This window comes from Cupressus sempervirens, chromosome 4 (assembly GCF_028749045.1).
Source record: "Cupressus sempervirens isolate cs-2001-9-10 chromosome 4, ASM2874904v1, whole genome shotgun sequence".
Taxonomy (NCBI): domain Eukaryota; kingdom Viridiplantae; phylum Streptophyta; class Pinopsida; order Cupressales; family Cupressaceae; genus Cupressus; species Cupressus sempervirens.
The window spans coordinates 701,309,237-701,335,706 of record NC_143121.1 but is presented as its reverse complement, the minus strand read 5'-3'; the positions used below and the strand labels follow the sequence as shown (position 1 = coordinate 701,335,706).

The window sequence follows — 26,470 nt, the reverse complement described above, 5'->3', positions numbered from 1 at the left end:
GAACAAATTATCTTGCTTGTGGAGGTACTACCATATATGGGCACCTTTATTTTCTTGTTAAGAGCACAAATACTATTATATTGTTCTAAGATGAACCTGGACACTCTTTCCTAACATTATCCACCGCTTTTGGATTTGAGAGAATTATTTGAAATGTCGTCTATGTCCATTAGCAACTGTACTATCTATATATGGTGCAATTACCGTTGGCAAAGACAATATCTCTGAGTTATATTGTTTGGGGGATAATGCTTATGCAAGGAGATGCAATGACGTGTTAATTCTTTTTTCTAGTGGTAATGAATGATTGTTTCCAAGCTTCAAAAAGATCTTTCTTCATTGCTATTCTCTTCTTGTGCTAGTCATGACCTTCATTTTCTCTATCATGGAGTCAATGCTAGCATATATTTCTCCCAAACATGTTCGATTTATAGTAGAACACCTGATCATACTCATGATAGGCTCAATGAATCTCAAGATAGTGCACGTGAGCTCACCAATCATAATTTGGAAATATTGACTTGACCTTTTAGGCTGCTATGTCTTTAGCGTACAGAGATGGGAATGTTGCTTGGGGGCTGTACAGTGTAGGCAAGGTGAGTACAATCAGAGGGAAGTGGAAATAACCAAATTAATAGTGCCCAAATGCAGAACACAATGAAAGATCCAATATTCTATGCATATCTGTTATAGTGCACACACAATAGAATTTTGAGATGGTCGCCAAATCGCCAGTGACATAGTATATATTATTTGCCAATTGATGACAAATGACATATCTCACACATAAGTGAAATATCTAAATGATATCTCCATCGACAAAATAGGTTGACAATGGACCATTGAAATTGCAACAGGTAGAGTAGGGAGGGTCTTTCACCTCCTACACTGCGCACAAACTACCTTCAACTTCCGGACTTCAGAAATACTAGCAAAATCCAATTCAATCCATATGATCAATTGTGATGCCCATCCATTGCCTTATAAAGGACTCCAAGAAGGATCTAGAGAATTACAATTATAGAACTACAATATTATTTATTTTATTATTTCATTAATTTAGGTCCCATATTAATTAAAGATCCTTTGTCACTTAATTTAATGCCAAGTTCTAATTAATTAATTATGTATTACATTAAAATTGGGGACATCACAAATCCTTGCCGCCCAAAGACTACTTGCCCTCCAGCAATCCATAATTGAATGAAAGACCATTAGCTCTAGGGTCCCAAACCAACCGCATTGATAGAATGAGTGCATTGGCATCAATCTTATGTTGTGACTCATTCCCATCAAACTTCCATTGTGCCACTTTGATATAATAATCCTCAAGTTCGGAGTCACCCGGATCCCAAGGATTCCATTCACAAAATACATTAATGATATCAGTTGCATCAATCTCTTTTGGAACCTCGTAGCTTAGGCAAACCCTACCAAGAAGTCCCTCACACAAAAAGATTGGAGTTATTATGGTTGGAGGATAGGCTCCAAAATCAATCAATGGTAGCAATTTTTTTGCACATAAGTGTTGGTAACACCTACACTTTTAGGTTTATGATTCCCTTGATGGAACTTCAGATTGTTATCCATACTCTCCAAGATATTTGTAACCTTGCTCTCCTTCCATATGCTAACAATATTATGAGGATCCACTTCCACATTGCCTTGGTTGTCATCTTGTTTCAGATCTGGAATTTTTTCTCATTCTGTGACCTCAATGATTTCTACATCATCAACCTTGTGGTTGTCTTGAGACTTTTGTTTTTCACCATTTGAAGGGGCAATTAGAGTCTTTTGCCTGTCCACATTCTCTGATGTCTGTATGACTTCATCCTGTAGCCACATCTCAATCTCTTGCTTTCGACCATTGTTGAAGAGTTTATTGTGCTAAGATGATAGGTACTTCATTCACAACTCTATATGATCCTTCAGAGATATGTACTCCCATTTGTGAATCACCCAATCTGGCTTGCTTTGCTTCAACAACTCGACCAAGGTGGGTGTTTGCAATTCATGATGCTTGACCCTAGGAGTGAAAGTTGTAGTCGTTATCAATTACCTTGTACTCGCCAAGAAGTTAAGTGTTTCCTTCGCCTATTCAAAGAGCCTTTGTTGACTCCTTAGCTCCCTTAGCATATCACTCAAACCATTTCTCGATAGCATGATTCGATCTCAAATACCGATAGGTTGGCAAGATCACCAACTCTAAAACCATTGCAATGTTCCCAATTATACCTAGGAGTCAAATTCTAGATTAGGAGGTAAAAATTTCAAATGTTCACAACCAACTATATTTGCCATACAATGGAGACAATGCGGATAGGACCGTACGTAGTGAGATGAATTGTACAGTGGAGGGAGATCAATCCGTACGACAATGTAGAGGGTCAAGTTGTAACGTGTCCACGTGTTAGCGGTACGTTATGTGATGGCAATGGAATGACAATCAACACAGATGGAAATGGTGATTGTATGGTGAGTAGACAGAGTACGGTCAAACTAGGGAATTTGAATGGTGTGAATGTTATGTCTTTGGCATATGAAGATGGGGAATGGTGCTTGGGGGCCATACAGTGTAGGCACGGTGAGTGCAATGAGAGGGAAGTGGAAATAACTAAATTAATAGTGCCCAAATCTAGAACACAATGAAAGATCCAATATTGTATGTTTATTTGTCATAGTGCATGCATAATAGAATTTCGAGACAGTCGCCAAATCGCTAGTGACACAATATATATGAATTGCCAAATGATAGAGAATGGTTGCCAAATGATGACAAATGAGAAATCTTGCACATAAGTGAAATATCTAAATGATTTCTCCAACGACAGCATAGGGTGGCAGTGGACCACTAAAATTGCAACAGGCAAAGTAGGGTCTTTCACCTTTGAAACTGCGCACAAACTACCTTCAGCTTCCAGCCTCTGGAAATACAAGCGAAATCAAATCAAATAAACGCCTCCAAGAAGGATCTAGAGATTTACAAGTACATGCTGACAATATTATTTATTTTATCATTTCATTAATTTAGGCCCTATATTAGTTAAATAATTAAAGGTCCTTTATAATTTAATTTAATTCTAGGGACCAATTAATTAATTATCTATACATTAAAATTGGGGGCATCACAGAAAACCATTGAATTTGGTGCCTAAGCTATTTGTTTACATCCTAAGCGTTGTTCTTGCCTAGACTAATAATAATGTTAGCATGGATTCTCTCAACCTTTCATAAATATGCACATATAGTTCAATGTCCTATATTAATAGCATGGATTAAATTGTCATATTTTAATTCAAGTATTTTAGACATAGGTTCATTTATGCTCAAATTGGTTTGAACTCACAAGGGGACATTACAATTTGTACTAGGGCTTTCATCCTACCATCTTGTTAATGCACCAAAGCCAAAGGGTGTGAACCGGTAAGCAATGAATTGTGAACATTCATGAAAATAACAACCAAAACATTATTGGAGCATAATGAAAGAGCCATAGAACTCCTGAAAGAATAAAAATGTGAATAATTCAATAAGTGACCTTAGGAATTCTAGTGGAAAGGAAATTACTACAAATCATTTGGAAAATAATAGCCAACACACCCCAAGTTAAGAAACCATCTTTTCTACCCAAACACAATAATCCAAGGGAGGAAGAGGGAAACAATAACCTTCCTAGCAACATAGAAGAATTAGTAGAGGCTTACTCAAAATTAAACCCTGAAGTAAGGAGAAGTGTATCTTTTAGAGATTACTATGAAGCAAACAAATGAGAAGCTCCTAGAAGAGAAAGGGCATGACCTAATAAGGACTTGAAACACAAGGCAAGGAAGGTCATTATACCAAATTTTGATGTACCTAACAAAATTACAACACATGGATGGTTACAAAAGTTAAACACGTTCTTGAATCTCAATCCCATGACAAAAGAAGATGCAATTCAATTTGCCATCCTACACTTGGAAGATGCAACCCATGATTGGTGGCACCATGGTGTCCATACTCAAGGATATGAAAACATAACCTCCTATGAAGAATTCACATGAAAAATGATTAAATGATTTGATTGTAAACATCCCCAAAGGGATTTCGAAGAATTAACTCAACAAAAACAAACATAGCCTCCTATGAAGCATTCTCACAAAAAATGATTAAATGATTTGATCATAAACATCCCCAAAGAGATTTCAAAGAATTAACTGAACAAAAACAAACAAGGTCTATAGATGAGTCTATCCATAGGCTTCAAAGAATATCTATAGAAGTCACAAGATTAGATGAAGAAAAACTAACCTATCTATTCATAGAGAGGTTAAAAAGAATCAATAAAGGGATTTATGACTGCTTTCAAACCAACTACTTTGGATGATGCAATATAAACAACCCTGAATGTGGAAATATCATCTTGAAACAACAAGAGTTCAAATGATCATACTAAAACTTTTCAAAAAGGGATCATCACGGTAAGGGCAAGCTCGTCATTGATGAATTAAAGAGGAAAAACTTATGTTTCAATGTTGAGATAACCATGTGAGAAAGTTCACAATGTCATAAAAGAGAGTTGAATCTGTGCCGTAGATGCAAGGAAAGATGGGAACCTAGCACAAATGTAAAATCCAAGTCCACCAGTTTGAAGGAACTTCTGGGGATGAAGAAGAGGGAAAGCCCAAAAAGAAAGCTAAGTATGAGGATGATGATGATGAAGAACAAGGGCCTTAGGCACTATCACTTCTTGGAAGTCGAAATGTCGCCCCTTCTGTATGAAAGTTACCCTTAACAGACAAAAAGTCATCACCTTAGTGGACAATGGGGCTTCTCATAATTTCATAAGTGAGAAATTGGTGGCAAAAAGGAAATTAGAGACTAAAGATTTCAAGGGGTTTTCAACAATTGGAAATGCTTGTAGTGATGTACAAAAACAATGAAAGCCTTGGTCAAATGCACAAAAAAGGTCTCACAATTGGAAATGCTTGCAGTGATGTACCTTGTTAAAGCAAACATTTATGTGGTACCATTAGATTTTGACATAATCTTGGGCACCCCTTGGATCTACTTTGTGGGATGCTTCTTATTCGACCTACCAAATCTAACAATTTGTTTTCTACATGAAGGGGAAGAAGTGCCATTGAAAGGAATTCCCAACAATTCCCCCAAGGTAGTCTTTTGCAAAAGGATGGAACAAATTTTTATTAAAGATCAACAGTGCCTGGTCCTTGACAAGTCTACCTCTCAAGTGAAGGCCATTCACATTGATATAAAGCCTATACTAAGAAAGCACAAAGTCTTTGAAGATATTTCTCTAGGACCACCTCCCAAATGAGGAATTGAACACATCATAGAATTAGAAAAAGGAGCACAACATGTAATTACCTCTCTCTACTGAGATCCACAAAAGTTCAAGAGGAGATAGAAAAAACTATAAATGAATTATTAGAGATGGGTCATATTCAATCAAGTTCCAATCCTTTTGCATCATCAGTTGTACTAGTCAAAAAGAAGGATGGGATGATTAGAATGCACATTGGTTATAGAGCTTTGAATAATAAAACTATTAAAAATTGATAGCCCATCCCTAGGAAAAATTGACCTAAGGTAAGGGTAACACAAAATAAGAATGGGAGGAAGATATTCCAAAAACAACATTTCAATGCTACTTTGGACATTTTGAGTTTTTAGTCTTACCCTTTGGGTTAATCAATGCCCCCGCTACATTTCCATCTTGTATGAATCATATTTTCAAGAAACAATTTAAAAAATTCTTATTGATATTCTTTGATGATATCCTATATATAGTAAAGCTTTGGAGGATCGTCTTAAACACATTGAGGTATTGAAGGTTTTGGAGCAAGAGTCACTTTATGCCAAAGCTTTAAAATGCGAGTTTGGGTTTAAGGGAATTCTATAGCTAGGGCACAAAATCAGTGAACAAGGGGTAAGTGCTAATGAAGAAAAAATCAAGGCCATTAAGGAATTTCCTAAACCTAAAACATTGACCCAATTACGGGGGCTTTGTGGGACTTTGTGGTTATTATAGGAGGTTTGTGAAGGGATTCTCAAAATTAGAAGCACCCCTTACAAATTTAACCAAGAAGGGTTAAATCTATACCACTCGTGTTCTAGCTTGTGTTCTAGCCCTTCCTGATTTCTCAATACCAGTTGAGCTACAATGCAATGCATCTAGAGAAGGCATTGTTGTGGTTCTCATGCAGAAGAAACATTAGTTTCTTTTGAAAGCAAGAAGCTCCATTCTACTGAAAGATCTTACTCTATCTATGATAAGGAGATGCTGGCAATCATGTATGTCGTGGCAAAATTTAGGAAAAATTTGGTTTGCAGATTTTTTTGGTTAAGATAGATTACAACATCTAGATTTCTTCCTAAAGCAAAGGGATCTTAATGGTTGTCAACAGAAATGGGTAAGCAAACAACATGCTTACAACATTGACATAAAATATGTAAAGTGGAAAATAATGTTGTAGTCGATGCACTATCTAGAAGGCCCTACTTGTGTACCATGATTGACATCACAACAGATTGGAAGCACTCCATCATTGCACAATACGCCAAAGTTTCTCATGTGAATGGTATCATGGAAGGAAATATATAACTAGAAGATTATAAAGTAGTTGAAGGAATTATCTCTTATATAAGGATAGAATATATCTTACTCCGAGCTTGAAAATGAAAACAACAATCATTAAAGAATTGCATGACAACCCCCTATTGGGTCATCAAGGATATTACAAAACATGCAAACAAGTAAGGAAAGAGTACTCTTGGAAAGGACTCAAAAGGGATATACTCAAGCATGTTTAAGAATGTATGCCATGCCAAAGGAATAAAGTAGAACAAATACAACTTGTAGGCTTGCCTCAACCATTGCCAATACCCCAAAAAAAATGGGAGAGTATCTCCATGGATTTTATGGTGGGCCTTCCCAAAGTGCAAGGGAAAGATTGCATATATGTGGAAGTGGATTGATTGACCAAATACACACTTTACGGCCATATCTATGAAACACAAAGCACCTCAAGTTGCAGAAGTTTTCTTCAAGAAGTGTTCAAACTACATGGGCTACCAAGAAAAATTGTTAGTGATAGTGAGTGCAGATTTTTGAGCATCTTTTGGCAAGAACTCTTTCGTTTGTTAGGCATTGAATTGACATTGAGTACCAATTATCATCCTCAAACTGTGGGCATATAGAAATTGTTAATGAATGGTAGAAGGATATTTAAGGAATTATGTTGCAAGACAACAAAATGCATGGGCGGAATGGCTACACCTTGATGAGTACTATGACATTACCATGCATCATTTATCCATTGGAATGAGTCTATTATAGGCATTATATAGTTATGAAGCCACTTCATTTTGAAGTCTATTTCTTCTAGAAAGAAAGGTAACATGAGCTAAAGATTTTGTACAACAAAATATGGACATCATGAGAATGCTCATGCAAAGAACTAACAAAAGATTTATGCCTACTAAAACCAGACTGATCGAGCATTTGAAGTCGGGGATTGGGTTATCTTGAGGCTACAACTGTACAAACAAGGATTTATCAAAACTATTGGAGTAGGGAAACTAAAGCCACGATTCTATGGGCTTTACAAAGTTCTAAGAAAAATTGGGGAGGTAGCCTATGAACTAGAATTGCTTGAGAATAGTAGAATCCACAGTGTGTTCCATGTATCATTATTAAAGAAGGTCCTTGGACAACAAATTACTTTATGTGAGGAATTACCTCCACTTGATGATGCAGGGAAACTCATCCTAGAATCAGAAATGGTCCTCAAAATGAGGGAAAGGTAGTTGAGAAATAACACGATTCTGGAATATGCCTGATCAAATGGAAAGGTATTCCAGAAGAAGACACAATTTGGGAAGGAGCAAAAATATTTGAACACTCAAATTGCTTGAGGACGAGTAATTTTAGGAGGGGTGGATTGTAATATTCCTGTATGAATAATTAATTAAAAATCTGCAATTATTAAATAATCGAGTATTTGAATAAATAAGAAAAATGATAATTAATTATCTAATAAATGATTAAGCATTAATTAATGATTATTAATGAACCAATTACTAATTATAGACGAGAATTAATAAATTTGAAATAAATAAATAAATAAATGATATGAATGGACAATGATCATTAATAAAATAATTAACAAATAATTGTTAATAGAAAAGTCACGTAATAAAGGGAAATTAGGGGTAACAAGAGGGACAACATTCCACGTAGGTAAGCCAACATGCCGATGCTGCCAGTAATACCTTGCGATGTCACTCAAGTAGTCCCCCTCAACTATTTGTAAGCGATTATATGTTCACGATAATAAGCCAACACCAATATCTTCAATTCAGATATATCGCTCTCTTCCACAACAGTTTGATTAAAGCAGTGATTAGAAGTGATTAGCAATCATGACATTGACTAGGTTTTGAAAGGATATGGTAGGGAGACATCCTTAGGCTTAGCATTTTGTCACTTTGCATGGAGGATATAAAAGCCTGATCAAATGCCTTCAAAACCACCGCAAGATATCTACATAACGCACATACAATAGAGACAAAGTTGGAAAAGTATATAGATAATTAATAAGGCATCAAATTATTGGTAAAATTGGTATGTTCAGAATGTCTTCTTAATTATGTATTTTAATAAGCATTCATAACAAGCAATTGTTATGGATATCGAATAATCAATTATATAAACATGCTCAAGACTTAGTACTATTGAGTTTGAGAAGAGAGAACAAAGGTATTCAGAGAAAGGCTAGTGTAAATCGAGCCAATCAATTATTCCTAAGATAGGGTAGGGATTAACGCCTTCAAGGGCCTTACAAGTAAGTCCCAAGAAAGGCTTAAGGGCTTGGGTCTATAAACTTTGAGAGAAAACTGTTGAGTTTGTTGCCTAAGCAATCTGTTTCCATCCTAAGCATGTTTCTTGACTAGAATAATAACAAGGTTAGCATGGATTCTCTCAATTTTTCATAAATATACACATATAGTTCAATGTCCTATATTAATAGCATGGATTACATTAGCATATTTTAATTTCAGTATTATAGACATAGGTCCATTTATGCTCAAATTGGTTTGAACTTGCCAGGGGACATTATACCCTCACAATCATCACCTTCAAAAGCTTTGTTCTTTTAGGGGACATTTCAGTAGTATTTATTAAAGGTTGGTTTTTGAGATTTTTCCATCCATCATAAATAATAGACACTCATTTTTATTCACTAATTCTTAACAGGTTTGAGCGATTTTTCTGTAATTTTTTTTCTTTTGCCAATAAGGTGGTGTGTACCTTTTCATACCCAAGAATTGCGTACCTAGACTTGTATTACTGATTGCCATCACCATTTGCATCTAATATCTGTCATCTAACCAATTTGAAAGGAAGATTATTGACATAAATGCAATGTTCAATTTTTGCATCTGCAATATTTCTTGTTTCATGTTGCAATGACTTAAGAAGGAGAGGGAATTCTCTTTGGATAGCAGGTGTCTCAATAAAATAATGTTTTGAGGGCATTTTTGAATTTGGTGGTGCCTTTAATGATATTTTCGTTGTAGGATGACGTTTTAATTTTGCTTTCTCACTTATAGCATCTTAGTTGAGGTATAGTGCACATACCAAATTAGTTGGATGCAACATTTTATATTAGTTCAAAACTTATTGAGGTTTCCAATGTGTTTGAATAATTTAGCTCATCCCTTTCTATTCTACAGGAAAACATTAAAAAAATGCTCGACATTTTCAATTTTGGGAATTTAAGCTCCGATATTGTGAAATGGTTATTTCTAATAGAACAAGATCATTAGAAACTTTTCATAACTTTTTTTTTTCCTCTAGTGACATACTTTTATTGCTTGAGAGGTTGGAACTCTTGTGAACATGCTTGGAAGCTAGGTAAGTATGCTTAGGGTAAGGTATGGTCTAGATTAATGCATTATTATTAGTCCTTTACCTATCCCTAGTGATTCTATAGATTTTGCATTACTACAAGCTATTTAAGAAATATTGAAAATTGGACTTTAGGGTTTGGCTAACGATAGTTCCATGGAGATTCATGGGGACTAGGCGACCACCCTAATTTTGAAGATAACAAGGAGATGGTGGGGGGGGGGGGGGGGGGGTAGTGGTGCAACAACGGTGGAGGGGAGGGTTTGTTATATACAAATTGGGGTGAATTGGAAATTTGTGTAATATAACATCTTTGTAAGTGTCCCATAGGTTGTGATCATAGCAAGTGCCTTGGTGGCGACCCAACGTAGTTGCTGGTGTCATGGGGGGACGTTTCCCCCAAGTCCCCAAGTCTCTAAAATGTTCGTGTGTAAGGGATGTGAGCTTTTGTAGGGGGGACGTGTCCCCGTGGAACATTTTGGCACTAAATTCCTTGTTCAACCATTCTTTGGCTCACAATGTTTAAAGGTTTTTAATTTTCTAGTGTCTCGTGATCTGTGAGGACACTTTTAAATTATGGGTTTTTTAAATTTCAATTGAAAATACTGGAAAGGGTATGCTCCACATAGTTTTGGGGTGTGGATGACAAAGGATGACAATACATGTTTTTGGTACGGGGGCTCTTTAGGGCCAATTTTTAGGGGATGGTAGGGGATGACTACTAAAAAATAGGTGAATTTCTATATATATATATATATATATATATATATATATATATATATATATATATATATATATATATATATATATATATATATATATATATATATATATATATATATATATATATATATATATATATATATATATATATATATATATATATATATATATATATATATATATATATATATATATATATATAATTTCAAATTTGCATAACATTGATCAAACATTCATCATAAATATTTTAGAAGCTTAGTACATAGCATTAGACTTGAATTGAGTTTTCACATGTGAATTGATAAGCAACTTAACAAAATTCAAATTCATTCAGTGTTAGAATGTAGCATAAATACCGGAAACGGTATGCTCCACATAGTTTTGGGGTGGGGATGATGAAGGATGACAATGCATGTTTCTAGTATGGGGGCTCTTTAGGGCCAATTTTTAGGGATGGTAGGGGATGACTACTAAAATATAGGTGAATTTTTATATATAGAGAGAAATTTCAAATTTGCATAAACATTGATCAAACATTCATCATAAACATTTTAGAAGCTTAATACATAGCATTAGATTTGAATTGAGTTTTTACATGTGAATTGATAAGCAACTTAACAAAATTCAAATGCATTTAGTGTTAGAATGTAGCAGAAAAGATGTCCAAAGGCTCCGAGATTCAACCATGCAATGATATGAGACGTATATACCAAACTACTAAACAATAAACATAGAAGTCCATAATCCAAGGTTGCACGGGTACAGGGATACTTGGGTACAGGGTGCGAGTATGACTATCTTTCAGGATAGGGATGGGGGTATTTGGATACATCAAATTTTTTAATATAATTTAAGATTTATAGAAAACCTGAAATATTAGTCATAATAATGGTCTTTCAAATCAAGGACAGTGATAAAGTTTGCACATGTAATGTATTGTTTTCAGTTTCTGATTTGCAATATGTTTGTAATAATAATATATGCTGAATGTTTAGATGCATAATAGAGAAGGCAGACCTCAAACATGAACAAGATGATCATAAACCATTTAACAATGACATATTGCAAATGGTAAACTTCTGACTTAAACAATGGCAAAGTTTATTGTTAATCGGTATTATACTGAAGTTTCAAACTGATTACTTATTGAATTAAGCTTGATAAACAACAAGCCAATACACAAACAAAAACCCAAAATAAAAATCAGAAATCTTAATCAAGGTCCTTAGCTACGATGCTTTCCGCTAAGTAGCCGATACTCAGGTATGTGTACCTGGTACTTGGGTAGCATCCTAGGGATGTGGGTACACGTACCCGTTCAACCTTGCCATAATCAGCTGTCCATAATAAACACATGGTAGGTCTAGGAATCTCAATAAAAAGCAGAATTAGAATTCGAGTCACTGCGAGAATGAGGGTCTTCCTCGACCAATGGAACCCCGGCCAATCTTGTGTGTCATCCTCCTCAATGTATAGAGCATCTTTGAGATTAACATCCCAATGCAATCCTCCTCAATGTATAGAGCATCTTTGAGATTAACATCCCAATGCAAGGCTGGAATTCAACAATGCTAAATACTTTGCTGATCTTATAACTGCAATTCACTGTGAACAAAAACTAATGTGCAGAGCTAAGGTTGTTTCTCTTGACTGATTGGATTAAGCTATATGTCGATTAATTCCTATTTGCAAGATAGGAACTGACAATTGTGCAACCCTGCCAGGCCACGTCGACCATCCAAGAGGTTCATTTTGAGCTGATATAGCTCTATGTTTCCTTGCCTCTAGTCTGCTAAAGGTTGGACCATGAAGATTGGTAAATGCAAGTCACTGACTGTGAAGTTTAGTAGCATCATCTTCACTATACATTTTTGCAAGGGCCTTAAAGAAGCCACCTTTTACCTGGGTTGAACACATAAAGTTCTTATTAAATTAACAAAGATATAGGATATATGCTTTTCTCTTAAAAGTTTAAATTGAAAACTTGAGAATCACCTCTTCATCACTGGCTGGAGCCACTCTCTTAGGTCTTGATGCATACCATTTGGGATTGAGAGCATAGGCTGCAATATGTTGCAGGGTGTTCATAATGTTCCATCGTCACATAACAATGAGCCTAAGATACTCCTCATAAAATCCCAATGTACGGTCTGGTTATGAATAACTTGCTTGATCAAGCATGCTATCAAAGGTCTCATAAATTTCTCCAAGGTTAGGAGAGTCAGTATCAACGTATGTAATCACCTGCACAATAGCTTCAATGAAGGAAATGTATCTGTAAGTCCAAACAAGTTAAAAAGTTAAAAGCATCTTATATAATAAAATTAGCAAATGTCAAGTTTCTTACCTCATTGTAGACCACTGGTTATCAACAAGGATTCTCTGTTTCACACTTCTTCCTTCTGTTGTGCTTGCCTCATGCCATCTGCTATACTCTGCATTGACCACCATGGAATATAGACCCTCTTGGACCTCAAGCATCCTCTCCAACAAAATAAATAGCTGACATATCTAGTCTCCATGAACTTGAGGAATTCCTTCTTCAGAAATGTCCTAAATAATGCAAGAGAGCTGTGATGGTTGTAAACAAACATTTGCACATCTCTAGCCTCTAATGCCATTGCCTTCGCTCAGTCAATTTTCCTAATGTTGTTCAAGGCATGCACACAACATGAGGTAAAAAAAAAGGGGCTTATTAGCATTCTCTGCTACCAATCCGTCTAATTTACACACTCAGACTGAATCAATGACCACTTGCACAACATGGGATGGTCCAACCTTGAGGACCCACAAAGTTGCATCTTTCAAGAAAGATATGGCAGGCACAGATGCCTAGCAGATCTGCTATCTACATTACTTTCCTCACTTCACCACTGAAGGATAAGTTTGACACCTTTGACTGTGCATTGTCAATGCAGGACTCATCAACTAAATGAACAAAATGACTGACATTGAGTAGCAGGTACAGGTGGGTGCACTTGCTTAACTAACCCAGGCAGTTCATATCCTAATAAGCATGCAACATGGTGGCTAGAGCTTTTTACACTTTGGCATAACCCAAAGTATAATTGATAAACTTGTACTGCTCCAAACAGTGCCTTCTGGTTAATGTTAAACTTGTGTTGCATATACTATCAAAAGAGTTAATAATCAAGGTCTGATAATGCCATACTGCTCCAAACAGTGCCTTCTGGTTAATGTTAAATATGTGTTGCATATACTATCAAAAGAGTTAATAATCAAGGTTTTATTTTTTCAATATTCAGATTCTTGAGCCAGAATTTTCCATGACTCTTTCTGAGCTGCTGGATGAGGCCAAAATCATTCCAGTGTCCATTGATGGAGATTTGGAAGTGTTGATCACAGGCATCCAGCATGATTCGCAGGAGGTAAATCCAGGAGACTTGTTTGTATGCTGCATAGGCTCATCAACCAATGGACACATTTACCTGACTGAAGCTGTTAAGAGAGGAGCCTTGGCTGTAATTATTAGTGAAGAGATCACTATACAAGAGACTGAGGGTGTCAAGGCAATAATAACGGTGGAAGATGGGAGTGCAATTCTTCCAGCGCTTGCAGCGTCCTTTTACAAAAATCCGTCACAGAAATTGACTGTGATAGGAATAACAGGGACAAATGGGAAAACCACTACTAGTTACCTGATTAAGAGTATGTATGAGACCATGGGACTGAAAATAGGGTTACTGGGCACAATTAATTACTACATTCACAGTAATCTTCAGCTTGACGCTTCTCTTACCACTCCTGATGCTTTAAATATGCAAAAATTGATGGCGAAGATGGTTCATAATGGGGCTGAAGCATGTGTTTTGGAGGCTTCCTCACAAGGCCTTGCACAGGGACGCTGTGATAAGGTGGATTTTGACATTGCCGTCTTTATGAATTTAACTAGGGATCATATGGATTACCATAAGACAGAGGATGAATATATGAAGGCCAAAGGCAAGTTATTTGCAAACATGATAGATCCTGAACGGCATCGAAAAGTTGTCAACATTGATGATCCAAGTGCCCCTTACTTTATTGCACAGGGCAATCCTGATGTTCCTGTGATAACATTTTCAATGGGGAACAAAAATGCCAGTGTCCATGCTTTGCAAGTGGACCTTTCTCTGTTTGAAACTCTGGTACTGATCAGCACACCTGAGGGGAATTTGGAAATATCTTCTGGGCTTCTTGGGAGGCATAATGTGTATAATATACTTGCTGCGGTGGCTGTTGGGATTGTGGTGGGATTACCGTTACAGGATATAGTGAACGGAATTGAAGAAGTTGATGCCGTGCCTGGAAGAATGGAATTGATAGATGAGGAACAGGCTTTTGCTGTTATTGTAGATTATGCACATACCCCAGATGCTTTAGGTAGACTTCTTGACACGGTCAGGGAGTGTGGAGCAAAGCGGATTATAACTGGTACGTATTGGAACACTTTTACAAGAACACAGTAAAAGATAGAAGCAAGTTTGTTTTCTTTTTAATAGTGGAATCTAGTTAAAACCATTGACAATGTTAAGAAACCCCACTTGAAACAGGTGTTAAATGTTGGCGAATGTTATTAATGGCATAGGTGAAACTTTTATTTGTGGTTTTCATTTTTATCATAAGAAACTTATAGAAAATCTTGGTGAATTTTAACAAAAAATAGGCAACTGAATTAATCGCAATGGTGAATCCTTTAAAAAAATACACTCCTATGAAAAAGGTAATGGCCCAAGAGTGGCAGTGATTGACCAATTTAATCCTTAAGGTATTATGCTCCTACTTGTAATCTCTTAACATTTTAAATGAAATATCAAATATGTTAGACAGACCCTAAATTCTTTCTCACTGTTGTTGATTTTATTTAATAATTTAACTGTTCGGGTTCTAGTTTGGGTCCCATGGGAATCAGAACTCTTCAGTTTGGCCCATATATTATATAACCCCATACATTAGATCATAAATCTTTTTTTTAATGACCTAAAAAGCTAATTCACAAGGTTCAAATTTGAATTTGATTTCGACAACTATAAAATTCAGATGAAGTTTGACAAGTGTAAAACGTTCAAAAAAAATTTGACATAAAATTCGTCTTATTAAATTTAATTTTTTTAAAATATAGAAATATACTCAAGTAAATTATTAAATCAATTTAATCATTATTTTTGAAGGACGAAAATTCTTGAATTTGGATTGAATTAGAATAAAATTTATAATGGTTTAGTTAAAAAACCAAACAAAAAAAAAAGTGACAATTCTATTTTATTGATGTCAAAATCAATGTTTAAATTAAAAATTAAAATATTTAGAATTCTAAATTTTATAATAGTTTAGTTTAAAAACCCAAAAAAGAAGAAGTGACAATTCTATTTTTATTGATGTCAAAATCAATTATTAAATTAAAAATTCAAATATTTAGAAACATATTTTAAATTTTTTATACAATAGAAAAAACAAAACAATAAAACCTAAATAGAAGCATTTTTTATGTTTTTATTGATGTAAATACAAAAGCGTCCACGTCTGACTTGCTGGGCTGCGTTCATGTCCAACTTGGTGTCCATGTTCAACTTGTTGGGCTGCATTCATGTCCAATTGGTTAGACTTGCTCGGCTGCACCCGCATCCACGTTAGATGTGCTGGGTGTCGCTGGTGGAAATGGTGTAGCGTATGAAGGTAAAACCATCGTGAAAAAAATTGTCTTCCCCAGCTCATCTTTCATCTCTTGATATTGAAAACCTGAGAAAAAATTGCACTTGAAGAAAATAAATTTAATAAAAATTTCAACATGTTTAATATGAATTTGTTGTGAATTTTAACGATTTTTTTCCAGTGGCATCTACGTCTGACGTGCTGGGCTGCGTTCATGTCTAATTGGTTAGACTTGTAGGCTGCTCCCACATCCATGTTAGAATTACTGGGTTTCGCTGATGAAACGATGTAGCATATACAGGTAAAACCATTGTGAAAAAAACTGTCTTCCCAAGCTCGTTTTTCAACTCTTGATATTGAAAATCTCAGAAAAATTTGTTCTTAGAAAATGAAATTAAATAATAAAATCAATACGTTTAATATGAATTTGTTGTGAATTTCAACTAATTTTTTTACTGTTGAATATTCAGCAAATTAAGGTCTTCATGTCTGAAGTTCGCCGAACCTTGTTACTTTGCTATTTTTGGGCTTTATGGAGTGGTATTAATTCAGCAGTTTTTAGTCAAGCAAGTAACGATATTTTTGAAAACTGATTTGGATGGAGCTTTGTGGGTACAGATTAATCTACTATGGAAATTGTTAATGTGTTGGTTCAATCAGGATAAAATATTATTGAAAATATAAATATATTTGTGTAATATATTATCATGATGTTTCTATATATTATATTGTTATTATTAGTGTATAATATATTAGAATTTAATTCATATATATATATAATCAATAAAATATTATCGCCAAAATATTATACAATAATAATAACAAATTAAGAAAGACCAATTGACCAAACATTATCTAGCCGACTGATTAATACATGTGACTGTGTTGGGCGATAAACAAATTGGTTTTGTTTGTTTAAGCAAATATAAACCGGGAGCCACATATCTGATGGGATGTGACTCCACGGTGGAGTCACTCCCCATCGGGGACATGGCTCCCCATTAAAATATATATTGCAAATGAACCCTGCAGTTTTAACAACTTCCATTCCATTAAACTAATTCAACATGAACAGCAATATACTCCAAGTGAAAGATTGAGGAAACCATGCAACACTCCAAAGAAAAATTAAGCAATCCACTATGAAGAACCAACAATAAATTATCAAGTACATTGACAAGTAGTATAGCAACAACTTCATCAAGTCTCTCCCTTTGCTAGCCTACTCTACTCTAGCTCTTTACTACCTTCAATTTCCAAGCTAATCTCTCCTATCTCTAAACTAATTCCTTACAAATGAGAAGGCCTTGGTCTTTTATAGTTGCTTAATTACAATGAAGGGCCAAGATCGATTCAAGAGAGCTCTTCCCACAAACCCTGATTAGGGTTGCCAAATTTGCAACCAATTACATGAAGGCACCAAGTTATGGGCCAATAAGAAAATTACAATGAATTTTTGATAGCCAATGAGAAAATTACTATGCTTGAAACTGAAATTTTCTAATTGGAGGAGACAAACAATTGCCACCTCATCACCCTTATCCTATGCTTTGAGTTTGACTTGTAGAGTATCTCTCAACACTTGTGATTTTCTCTATCATTCAAAATTTCCTTACAGAGTTGACTTGAATCTCCTGCATCTTTGCGAACTTGATCTTTCTTGATTCTCCTTGGATATGTCCTCATGTAACTGGATCCTTTGTGCCTTCCTGAAATTTCTCTTGATTCTGACTTGAGTTTGCGGGTTGCTAGCTTTACCATGAATCCTTCCTTCTCACTTGAGTCCTCAAGATTGAGCCATCTCCTTGTAGTATCCACTTGAAGTTTTGAGGCCTTGATCATCACCTTGCCCTCTAGCTTCTCCTTCTCGTTGATGTGATGATGGAGGGTATGTGCACCAACAACGCTCTGATTTCCAAGAGTGAATCTTAATTCATCTCTTCTCCCACTTGATCTCCCACTTGAGTTTACCTTGCAAAACACAGGAGAAAGCATTAAACTTGTGAGAAAAATTTGACTATAAAATCACATAATAATAAATAAAGTTCATCCCAACAATCATTTTGCAAAGTTTAGGCAAATTTTTATCTCATCATAATCCAAACCATTTATATTTTATTCCTAATTTTTGTCACTTTCTCAATTTTTCTTTTGAGGAGATGTAGAATACGTTCGGTGATTAACAAAGGATGATAGTTGACTGGGGAAATTTCAGAAGATGCGAAATTTCTATTGAGTGGAAGATTTTGAAGTTGCAAAATTTCCTCTGAATTTGGTGTTCTTAAAATTTCCTCATTCCAACGTTCTTTTGCAATTCCTTGCTCTACTCTTGATGATGTCGCCCTCTTGCCATAAACCAATTTTCAAATGCCTTAGAGGTTGGCGAACTTGGAGAGGTGGGGAAATTTTGGAAGATGCAATTTCCACCGATGGAAAATTTTGAAGTTGTGGAATTTCCTCCAAAGTGGAAAATCCTTTGGAAAATTATCAATTTCTTTCACTCATTGTTCTAAAATTGCAATGCTTAAGTTGCCATCGAATAAAGGCTAGAGTCTTGAGATTTTTTGGGAGGAAGGATGAGGTAGGGAAAATTCTGAAGTTGCGAGATCTCCACTGCAGTGGAAAATTTCAAAGTTGCGTAATTTCCACCAGAGTGCTTTCTCACAAACTCCATCCTATTTCTTAAACCTACAAGCCCCTTCTCCCCTGGTTTAAATTATCACTCCCAGTTGGACTTCGGCTATGAAAATTCCTCAAAGGGACATGAAAGTGTGTGCACAAAATCCGGGCAAAAATTGCTTCCTAGTGAGCCAAAATTGCTATCATCCTCAAACCAACATAAATACAAAAATTGTCAATAAGTGAATAGAAGGTTACTTGAGGAACTATGTACTTGAGGAACTATGTTACATGACAACATAATGCATAGGTGAACTGGTTACACATTGGCAAGTACTGTTACGATATGCCTCATCATCTATCTATTGGAATGAGCCTATTCAAGATGTTATACAGTTATGATGCAACTTCTTTTGGGAGTTCAATTCTTCCATAGTGTAAGTACCAGGGGCTAGAGATTTTGTACAACAAAATATGGACATTATGAGAACTATCAAAGATAACTTACACCATGCACAAAATCAACAAAAGGATTTATGCTGATCAAAATCGAATAGAATTAGCATTTGAAGTGGCAGATTTGGTTTTCTTGAGGTCACAACTTTATAAGCAAGGGTTTGTTAAAACTAGTGGGGAAGCAAAACTTAAACCACGATTTTATGGGCTTTACAAATTTTAAAGGAAAATTGGTGAGGTAGCCTATGAACTAGAGTTATTGGAGAACAATAGAATTCATAATATTTTCCATGTATCACAACTAAATTTCCTTGACAACAAATTACGTCATGTGAAGAATTGCCTCCACTCGACGACAAAGGGAGATTCATCCTCAAACCAAAAAGTGTTCTTTACATAGCGGAGAAGAAATTGAGAAAGAAGACCATTTTAGAATGTCTGATCAAATGGAGAGGCTTGCCAGAAGAAGATGCAACTTCGGAAGGAGCATAAGTTTTGAACACGCAAACCTTAAATTGCTTGAGGGCAAGCAAATTTAGGAGGCAATGAATGACTCATGAGTATTCAATAATGCATACCTTTTTTGGATAAGTGATAATTTTATTGCTTCATAAAGGTTCTACATTTACATAAGAAGAGACCTAAAAGCCTTCATTTACCCTTTCCACCCATACATTGCAGCAAAAATAGTCCAACTTCTCATACATTCCAACAAAAAACAAACCATTCACCCTTTCGACCATACAGAGAGACATTGCATCACACCACACACAAAGATGCTTAGGCCCTACTAAGGAAAATGTGCGTTTGACATTAGACCAAGCAGCGGATCACACATGTTAACCCCAGTGACATCATCTCCTTGGTTTTGTTGACCATCACTCCTCCTGTCGTGTCCACCTTGCTCTCCTTTTTGCCTAAAACTCGTGGCGATACTGCTCTTGGGATCTCCCTTGCATCTCTTTTCCTGATGTTGCTCAACATAGCTTTTTGCTTCGTCCTCCTTTCTTTAGCCATCCTCTAGTCTTCCTCCTACTGAGCCATAAAATGCAAAAACTCCATCCACGTTTTCCTTGCCTTCCCCACCCTTTTCCAAACTGGCATCGTAGAGCTACAAACAAAAAATGATTGAACTCCTTTTGCCGACCCTTCAATCCACCTCCAAAGGCCCTCGATTGTACAGAAATCTACTTCGACTTCTGCCAAATCCAACTAGTGAGCCATAAAATGCAAAAACTCCATCCACGTTTTCCTCGCCTTCCCCACCCTTTTCCAAACTGGCATCGTAGAGCTACAAACAAAAAATGATTAAACTCCTTTTGCCGACCCTTCAATCCACCTCCACAGGGCCTCGATTGTACAGAAACCAACTTCGACTTCTGCCAAATCCAACTAGCATTGCTAACCTAAACGCCACAATTCAATCGTCCTCGTCGCCTCCTCTTTGTTCTTAGCCTAAAGAAAAGCCCAGACATAGAACATGAAATATCAAACATTCGTCCTTGGACAAAAATCCTCACCAATGAATTCCCTCCCAAACAACTGGCAAATGATTCTGAAAAACTCCTTGTTGACATGGAACACCTCGACTAGACACCTTGGCGTGATTTTACTTTGGAATACCAGTGTTTGTTTCTTCTTCGATGTCAAAAGATAAAAAATAGCTTCCGTTTTTGTACCTTAGTTTTTTTGCCACCTTGTTTTTTGACAATGACCTTAACACTGTGGGCTTGCTAAATACCCACCTTATTGCTAAATACCCACCTTAATCTAGAAAGTTCTAATTGTTTCTTTGCGTTACAAGGAATGACCAAAAGATATAAAATAGCTTCCATTTTTGTACCTCAGTTTTTTTGCCACTTTGTTTTTTGACAGTGACCTTAACACTATGGGCTTGCTAAATACCCACTTAAGTCTAGAAAGTTCTGATTGTTTCTTTGCATTAGAAGAAATGACGCAATTCCATCATTGAACCCCCTTATGTGCCTACATACACCTTTCACCTACATCCACTTTACCAATCATTCCGCCTCATCATTACAAAGTCGCTTTCGAAGAAGTGCATTAAAACCAACAAGGGGACTATGCCTAAAGGGATAAAAGATTTAGAAATCTAAAATCTTCCACCAACTCTGTTTGGTCTAGCAAATTCACTCCAATGTTAGCCATCTTATTTGCTAAGACATTCCCTTCTCGTTGAGTGTAACTAACTTGAAATTCATCGAATCCCTTGAAGAGTCTTCAGATCCTTTTTACAAATTTTTCCAAAAACTAAGTTCCATTGTTTTCTTTACTAATGCCATTACTCCAAAAAGATGAATTTTCTTGCCTCCAACTTTCTTAACCAGTCGAAGAGCAAATATTACTGCCAAAAATTTTGTGACATTATTCGACCCTTCAGGCAACACCTTTGCGCCTAGGTCCAAAATGTAAATTTTTGCATCTAAAACGACACACCCTGCTCCACTTCGACCCAGATTACCTTTTGACATGCATTCATAGTGAACTCTTAACTAACCTTCCCCCACTTAACAATCATTTTCCTCTCTTTCTTGAGTCTCATCAAAAGGTTTAGCCCTTGGAAGCCCATTAACGAGCCATATACTAATGCATCTTAATTGTATATAATAATTAATAATTGAATGATAATAATTTTTAGTTAATAAATTTACATATATGATCATTAATACCAATATTATTCTTAATAAATTAATTACCATTCTCACTATAATTAAATATCCAATATCATTCTCAATTAATAAGTTTATTTATTTATTAATATAAGAATTGATAAGGAATAATAAAAGAATTACTATAAGGATAATCACATCTAAATCAAATAAGGATTATTGAGGCTAACGCCATCAGCAAGACGCAAACTCAATATCACAAATGAAGACGTCATCATCCTCTGTACTTTCTTGCTTGTCTAGTCGTTTCATCCTTGATCCAGGTGGTTAATTGTTTCACAGTGGATTTGGGTGTCCCATTCCTAACTCCCATTTTGGCAACACTCCTCCCCTTCAAAAGGTTCCGGGTAATAACATATTTCCATGATTTGAAATAATAATGAAATATCACATAATCATTTTCAATTTCTAAGGTATTCATTTTTCAATTCCCATTATAACGCCTTACTAACATGTCACATGAAACAATAACCGAAATTCCATTGCACAAGAATCAAATATCTCAACAACTTTACCAATAGATCAACTTCACATGAATCAATTATTTTCAACAAATTAACCGAACAACTGACTTCACATGAATTTCCAATGGCTAGAAGATTATTTTTTTAAATGTAGCTAAATTTGGGATGTAACATTCTTGTTCCAGGTATGTATACAGACTGGAAATTATCAATTAATTGATAATACTAATTAATGAATACAATAGATTATGAATGTTTAAAACTTATTATTATATCTATTATTTAAGGAGGGAAGTCAAGGATGCACTCAGGGAGAGGCTAGTGTAAATTCCAACCAATCGGGTGGGGATAAGCAATCTGAATGTCTTGAGGGCATCGTACCAAGAAAGGCTAAGGACTTGGATCTGTAAATTTTGAGGAGGTCCTATTTAGGATTGGCATCTAAGAAACTTGAGTACATCCAAAGTATCCTTCTTAAACTAAAGTAATAATAAGGTTAGTATAACTTAATAAGCTTACCAGGGGACATTACAATCATGGCTTGATCCATGTAGCCCACTACGCAGTTCAAACTTTGGTGCAGATAGGGGACTATGGGATGAAACGATTTGACAACCAAATCCCCTGACATAGCCCAAAACAATTAAAGATACTCAGATAGGGAGGGTGTGTGTCTTACCTCGAGTCTGCAAATGAGGGTTTTCAGCCTCAACATAGGTGTTATTATAGAGGTTTGCACCTTTGCTTTGTTTTTCAATTCGGCTACCTTCTGAAAAATGGGATGACCTCATAGTGTGTGGGTTCCGATTGATTAGAGGTCCAACTCCAGCAAGGTCTGGATCTCTTGTTTCTAACCTCCTCAATATTTTCCAATTGCCACAACTTTCTGTTTTCTACCCACATAGGACATGCAAGAAGTTTTAAAAATTGGTAAAATGCCCCACAAGGGTGTAGGAGCTAAACATAGACTAGTAATTGCCACTATATACTTTATCCCTTTTTTAACAATACCTTGTTCACCATTGCCCTTTACATCGCCACCTATCAACTATATAGGGTTTATTTACATGCATGTAACATTAAGTTATCCTTTCTATCTGCTCTTGAATTATGACTCTAATACTTATAATCAAGGCCACCGGGAGACGGGGAGACTTTGAGGTCTCCGGTACTGGTATTGGTACCGGTACGACAATTTTTCAAATAGGAGACGGGGGTACTTGGAGACGGCAATTTTTTTTTTAGATAAATTTTTAATAGTTTAAACTTAAAGAGTCTAATACTAAAAGTAAATACAAAATTTCAAAATAGTAATACCGTAAGACTAAAAGACTAAAGTAAATAATAAATTAATAATACTAGTGTTGTCACATTAAAAATTAAAATAGATTCATAGAGTCAAACTGTCAAAGATTATAATAATAATAAGCGGTCAGATACAGAAGTATATTACTGAAATAGATTTTAAAACCTGACAAATTGGCATTGCTACAAAAAATTTGTGAAAATTATTGAATTATTCAACATTGATGCATGCATAGAGACACACTTAGGATTTCTATTTTCTAACTAAGAGTTAGGATTGCTTAGTTTAAAAGGGAGTAAATCATTTTGTAATAGTGTTTTTTTTCCAGTTACATAGATTCAACTAACAAAGATTCCTATATTGGTACTAGGATATTGCCAACAGCAGATAAACAGGTACGAATAACAAATATGACTTATACATCAAACTGAAACATGATATCCTCTTGAAAAAACAGAAATATGGGACCAAATACATTCATGTTAACATACATAAAACCTCTAGTCTATCACTGTTATCACTGAGTCTTTATCAGCAAATAGATGCTTGGTTTTCATGAGGAATAATACTATTATCAAGCATTTGCATATCAGATTTCTGTAACATACGTAATACTATCTTCTAATGCACTAACAACAGTTTTTGCACCCTAATTCCTCAGCCGCATAAATTTATGTGATTTGGGATCTTTACAGCAATCCTGTACAGCTTCCAATATGTTGTCTTAGACTTGTATCGTGTTCCTGTAGGTGATGTACATCACCAAGCAGTTGTTACGGAATTCATATAGTACCTTAGATTTTTGCATTAAAAACATTTAAATGAGGGCTAAAATATATAAAATTATTTAATATTGTATTTTACATTTATATTTTATCAGGAGACTTCACTTTTTGGATTAGGAGACGGGGAGACTTCAGGAGACTTCGTCATGAAGTCTCCAACCTTTTTTGAGGTCTCCGGAGACGCGAAAAGTCTCCGAGACGCGTCTCGGTCTCCGAGACGCCACTTTTAGGGGGGAGACGGGTCTCCTGGTAACCATGCTTATAATTGCTTAGTTTCAGCGTTCTCGCTAAGCTTGTACCTAAGGTTCTTTTTTATTTCATACATTAAAACATATAGCTTTTCCTTTTATGTGGGTTTTGCATCCTACTTCCCTTTTTGCCTGTCAAATTGCTTGCATTTTAGAGAGAGAAGTTAGTTAGTTTGGCCCAGTGATGGTGGTAGAAAGTTACTTAGAGAAAGGCTAATAGTTGAATGATTTTTCTGTAGCTGATGTAATCATTTTTCATGTCTACATGTGAAGTTTTTGGCTGTGGAGGAGACAGGGATAGAGGCAAGAGACCATTGATGACAAAAATTGCGACTGACAAAAGTGATGTTTGCATTTTAACATCCGATAATCCAAGAACAGAAGATCCATGTAAGTTTGTAGTAAACTAGGTTACTGGTCCATTTACACTTTGTTCATATGTTAGGGCTTTCATTTATTCTTGCAGATTTTTGTCAGCTCATTTCTTTGATGTTACCGTATTTATCAGAAGATGGTTCTTTTATTTACGATATTCAGATTTTAATTATTTTGTTGATACTGTCTTTGGATCCTCCACAAAATACCAGTGGACATTTTGGATGATATGCTGGCTGGTGTAGGCTGGACAATGGAGAAGTATTTAAAATACAATGAAGATGATTGTTATCCACCCCTTCGAAATGGGCACAGACTTTTTTTATATGATATCAGATCTATAGCAGTTAGAGCTGGGGTTGCCATGGGTGAGGAAGGTGATGCTGTAGTAAGTAATTCCTTAACCTAGGCTGCTTTTCTTTTGGTAGAACATGTTATGGTCTGAGTTTTTTTTAAAATTTTGTGGAGACATGCTACTGCTCTCTTGTAGCAAACATAGCTTATGGGTGCAAGGATTCAATATTTTCACTTTTCTGCAGCAGAGTCATTAAATATGAAATGAACATATGGGAAAGGGAACTGTTGATATTTGCATATTGAAACCAGATTGATGACATATGAAAGGAATCTAACGTTACCAGCCATGCTCTCCCATAATATTTTTAGAGACATAGTACTGTAAATGAAATATAAGCAGTGATGTAAGAGTCATCTGGTCAATTCAATCAGTTGGTTACATGATAAATAAACAAATAAACACTAGCATTACAGAACCTCTTCTGTTTTTCTTCTATGTAACCTGAAGCCAGAGAGAGAGAGAGAGAGAGAGAGAGAGAGAGAGAGAGAGAGAGAGAAATGATATCCTCACTTCACATGCTACTACACCATGGAAGCCTGAACCATCACAAATGATCTCGTGGTATGTGGCAACATGGACAATGCGAATCACTGACAATATGGCACACTTACATGTTTGTGCAACATATATAATGTACATGCCTGTTGATACACATAATGGGATATAGGTTTTGAATTAAATAAGTTCTGCACTTGAATGGCTGACTCAAGTTATGGCTATACCATCTTTTCATAATTATATTCTCTGAGTTCCCATAGCATCATCTCACAAGTCATCGAACAAAATTAACTAAATGCACTAGATTTTAACATATACAGTTGTTGGATAGATTCATTTCTTATAAAAACCAATGTCAATCAGTTCCTATAACACAAAATGTC

The 26,470-nt window shown here is 35.6% G+C and overlaps 1 protein-coding gene across 4 annotated transcripts in view; it reads left to right on the top strand.

Annotated features, from left to right (window-relative positions):
• The window catches only part of MURE (ALBINO OR PALE-GREEN 13), a 162,542-nt gene that overhangs the window by 2,922 nt on the left and 133,150 nt on the right, over window positions 1–26,470 (top strand). For 3 of the 4 annotated variants that reach the window (XM_089826564.1, XM_089826565.1, XM_089826563.1), the window contains exons 2-4: window positions 13,903–15,070; window positions 25,130–25,246; window positions 25,444–25,619. In XM_089826564.1, the coding sequence (XP_089682690.1) occupies window positions 13,903–15,070; window positions 25,130–25,246; window positions 25,444–25,619 (1,461 nt within the window). The remainder of the gene's footprint in view (window positions 1–13,902; window positions 15,071–25,129; window positions 25,247–25,443; window positions 25,620–26,470) is intronic. The other variant, XM_089826566.1, reaches the window with a different exon arrangement.